Source organism: Camelus ferus, chromosome 14 (assembly GCF_009834535.1).
Source record: "Camelus ferus isolate YT-003-E chromosome 14, BCGSAC_Cfer_1.0, whole genome shotgun sequence".
In the NCBI taxonomy this organism is placed as follows: Eukaryota; Metazoa; Chordata; class Mammalia; order Artiodactyla; family Camelidae; genus Camelus; species Camelus ferus.
The window spans coordinates 56,139,649-56,143,894 of record NC_045709.1 but is presented as its reverse complement, the minus strand read 5'-3'; the positions used below and the strand labels follow the sequence as shown (position 1 = coordinate 56,143,894).

At 39.3% G+C, this 4,246-nt stretch overlaps 1 protein-coding gene across 1 annotated transcript; it reads left to right on the top strand.

Annotated features, from left to right (window-relative positions):
* Window positions 1-229: 229 nt before the first annotated feature.
* Window positions 230-964, top strand: LOC102516334 (coiled-coil domain-containing protein 70). The gene has a single exon (XM_006193012.1). The coding sequence runs from the start codon at window positions 230-232 to the stop codon at window positions 962-964; it is 735 nt and encodes a 244-aa protein (XP_006193074.1).
* Window positions 965-4,246: the final 3,282 nt, after the last annotated feature.

Here is a 4,246-nt window from a genome sequence, read left to right as displayed (position 1 = left end):
ATACAAGTTAATTTATTGACTTGTCTTCATATTCCATAGTTTTCTCCTGCAGTGGGCCTGGCTGGGCCTTGTTTAGAACACTGCTGTGTTTACTCCTTGGGCAAGTCAAACAACAGCCAGTTCTCAACAAATCTAGGACCTTTTCTGTTTCAAATATCTTTTGTTCACCCTTGGTTGAACCCAGCGCACTTGGTGTTTATGTGTTCTGCTCAGGTAAAACTCAGAAACAATGGTTGTCTCTGAATCAAACAGAGGGAAGAGACTGCGTTTGTTTTCCTCTTTTTTCTCTTGCACACGGGATCAAAACAAGCTCAAACATGGACCTCGTGAAGTGGGAAAAACTCTTCAGAGAGACAATAAGGTGTCCAGGAATGAGAACGAAGCTTTTAGAGAGGAAAACAAGTCTCTCTGGGGAGAAAACAAAGCTCTTCAAAGAGAAAACAAAGCCTTCCGGATGGACAACCAGTTAATCCGGGAAGGGAACCAGTCCCTGAGACAGCAAAACCAGGTCTTGTGGAAGTTGAAAATCGTGATTTTAGAAAGTCAAAAACCACCCGAGGGAAAAATCAGTGCCTCAAACACAGAAAGAAAGTCTTATTGGCAACAGAACCGAGCCCTGGAGGCTCAGATCAGGGCTCTCAGGGAACGGGAGAAAGCCTTCCAGAATGAGGCAAAAGCCCTTCAAGAAGAAATCCAGTCTCTCCAGGAGGAGGTCAAGGCCCTGCAGCATCAGGAGAGCGCCATCAAGATGGAGGCACAGACGCTGATGAAGGAGGGATTCGCGCTAGAAATGCAAGAGCAGGCTCTGTGGAAGGAGGAGCAGGCCCTTCGCGAGGAAAACAAGGCTCTTAGAGAGGAGAACGGGGCTCTTCAAGAGGAGGAAAAGGCCCTTCTGGAAGAGGCCAAGGTCCTCGAGGAGTGGAATAAGATTCTTCAGGGGAAAGACGGCAAACAGGCTTGTTGAAAAGATGCGCAAAAATAAAATAGAACAGAGGTGTGATTTGAAGATGTAACCGGTAAGTCGTGAATTTCATTGACATCCCAGAAAAGAAGAAAACATCAGACTTTTGAAGGTGAAATACTACAGCTGGGGTTGAAGTTAGAAGCCTGGAAATGTACAATGCTCAGTCTCTGGTCCTGGAAACTAAATAAAGTCTTGAAAAGTGGGGAAAAAAAAAAGAACAAGAGAAATGTTTCTTTACATTTTCTTAAATTGTACACTACTCTTTGTGGAAAATATTTTAGAATGGAAGAGATGTATTGCTCAAACAGGTGACACTGAAAGGGCCAGCTGAGTTTGCCCTTTACTTTCAGAGACATTGGGTGAACATTGTAAGAAGACAACAGCACAGAGGGAATACTTGTCTTAAAATCTGTTCTTAGAATTATGAACAATATAGTGAAATATAAAGTTTGACATACTTCATATTGGGAAAAAAAGATTTGGAAGAACATTCTGCCTCTTTATGCTTATTCCAATAATCTAGTTGAGGTGGACAATAAAATACTAGTAAGAATTTTTTAAAATATGTGATAGTCCAAAAATCAATGAGTGTTCACAGACTTCCCCACTTTACTTTTCCTCTTGGTTAGTGTCCTCTGCATTTTACTTGCTGGGAGGGGGTTTATACTCTCTAATGGATGAACAAAGGAAAAGAGGGAGTAAGAACAAAGGTCTCTAAACGTACAACAGGGCTTGTGGAGTTTGCAGTGTGAATCTGTGGGACGGTTCGGTTTTGGTGCTAATTGGGGGAGGAAAAAATGGATTTGTTGGAAGTATTAATGTTGACAACTGATCTAATTGAATGCTCTTTTACAAAAATATTTCTGCAAAAACTAAGTCACGTGGATGCATGGATTTGCCAGAGTAACACAGGTAATTGCACAACAGTAGGTTACAGACTGCCAGAGCCTTGCCGTTGTGCTTTCTACTTCATCATTGTAAATTTTGAGCACTTCATAAAGCATTTAACGGATTTTATTGAGGTCAATTCTCATTTTGATTCTTCCCCAGTGTTAGGTAACAAGAATATTTAAAAAGTAAAGGAAAGATTTTCATTTTCCCCACATGCTGTCACATCTGCAAAAAGTCAACCTACACTTACCGAATACCTTTAATTAGCACTCTACCAAGTAATACAGATACATTTAATTTAAAAAAGTGAAAGGAGACATATCCCCTGATTTTAAGGTTTCCGCAGCCTGAAAAGGAAGATAAAGATTATTCCTTAGAGATTTTATCTGCCTAATAAACAGTTTACCTACCTGTTCTTTGAAACTTATATAGCCACCATTTAAATAATTCAGCCTTGGGGAACATTTAAAAAGTGATGTCCGTAGACATGAGTTCAACTGAGGTGTCGTCCAATTCGGACAAAGTCTTTATCATTGTTTTTACCTCAAAAGATGTGGAAGAAATCTGCAGACAAGAAAATGGTCAGCTTGATCTATGGGTTTATGAATCTGTGGTTTTATTGCCTAGGCATGAATTTTGGTTTGTTATTTTTCACAAAAAGGAGTCCTTTCTCTGGAAACTCCCTGCTGCTGTGTTCAGGAAAAATATTTTACTCTTTGGCAGTGAGGTCAGGAAATGCTGTTCTCATGGAGGAGATATAGTCATCAATGACTCTTCCCCAGTGAGAAAGCTGTCATTATTGCCTCCTAGTTACATCAGCAGCAGATCAGGTTAAACTGGAGACATAGAACAACACTGATCAGAATTTCAATCGCTTTGAATTCTCTAAGCTGAAGATTGGCAAGGCCACACTATACAAGTAGAAATTACATAATTAAGGAAAGGGTTAAAACAATTTATACTGATATTCTTTCTAATGTCTGTGGCCTTCACAGACTAATCAAAATTTGGATATATTTAAGCATGCCTTTCAACATTTTCATATTATTGTTAGATATCAATTTCATTGAAATTATGTGTTAAAAGAGGAAGTATTTTTGAATAAAAAAAGTGGGGACATTTTGATGCTCACAATGCAGGAACTTCAGTGTATGTGAATTTTGTTTCTTTGTTATTCATTTCTAGATCTTTCCTCATGGTTTCCAGAAAGAGTGGTCACCTCAGGGTCATCTGAATGCCTAATGCTCCCTCTGGGATTGTCCTTCATCTAGCCCAGCAAACAGTCATGCAGTGCAGGAGAGAATAGTTGCATGGATGCTCCAAATATCTTCTTAGAGATGAGAGATTATTTCTCTTTCTTTAGGAAACCTAAACCCATGTACTAAGCTGAGTTTATTAAAGGCCACAAACCCTAGCTCCCAGCTCCCAGGTCCAGCCTTCCTCACTTTGGTTTATACTCCATTATGCTCTGTATGTCCTCTACAATATCCCAGTTTGACATCATTTCCCACCATCCTGAATGTTTTATCAAACCAACTATAACTTTAACCTCTTTTCTTTGAGTTCCTTTTGTCTTCTTCACCTGGATAGACCTCAGTGATAATGCCTCCTTTCATGTGTCTCTCAGGTGAAGTCTTTCAGGCACTGGCAAAGATGGAACTAGGGTAGGTTTCCTCATTCCTCACTCCACTTTCAAACTTTTCTTCCTATGAAAGATTTGATTTCAATGAAGCATATGATAGGAGATACCACTTTCTATCCTACGTAGGACTTCATATTCCAACTTCTTATTTACTCTGGTTCAGACGTTACTTTGGAATCTGGCTCATAGTATTCCTTTCCACCCCTCAGTTTTTACTGTTCTGTCTAACTTCAAACTGCAAATAGATGATTAATCCAGAAATGTACCATTCAGTCCCTTGGGTCTTCTTATCTCAGAAAACCATTTCTTCCATACCATGTCAATCTCCATCCCCATCATCATACCTTAAAACCTTTCTGATTTACAAGTACATCGAATCAGGAATCCAAACTGTCCCACTTCCTGCATATACTTTCTATGCCACTGACTCACTTCCCTATTTACCCAACTCATGTAGACATCCATCTCAACTTCATCAGTGTTATTTCACTACTCTCACCCCTCATATTCTCACTTCTCTTGTTGTTCAGCTTAGATTCTGGTTCTTTATAATACCCTTGAAAATGTTCTTTACTTTTTTTAACTCACTCTCCAGTTCACTGACCTGAAAAATTTCAACCCTGATTCTCTGTAAATATGTGTCTTTTCCTTGTCTGTATCTTACCTGTTTCCTTGTTTACTTCCTGATGTTTGGAGTAGCTGAACCAAAGGTGTTGCTATTATTAACACAGTGGTAACACTATATACTT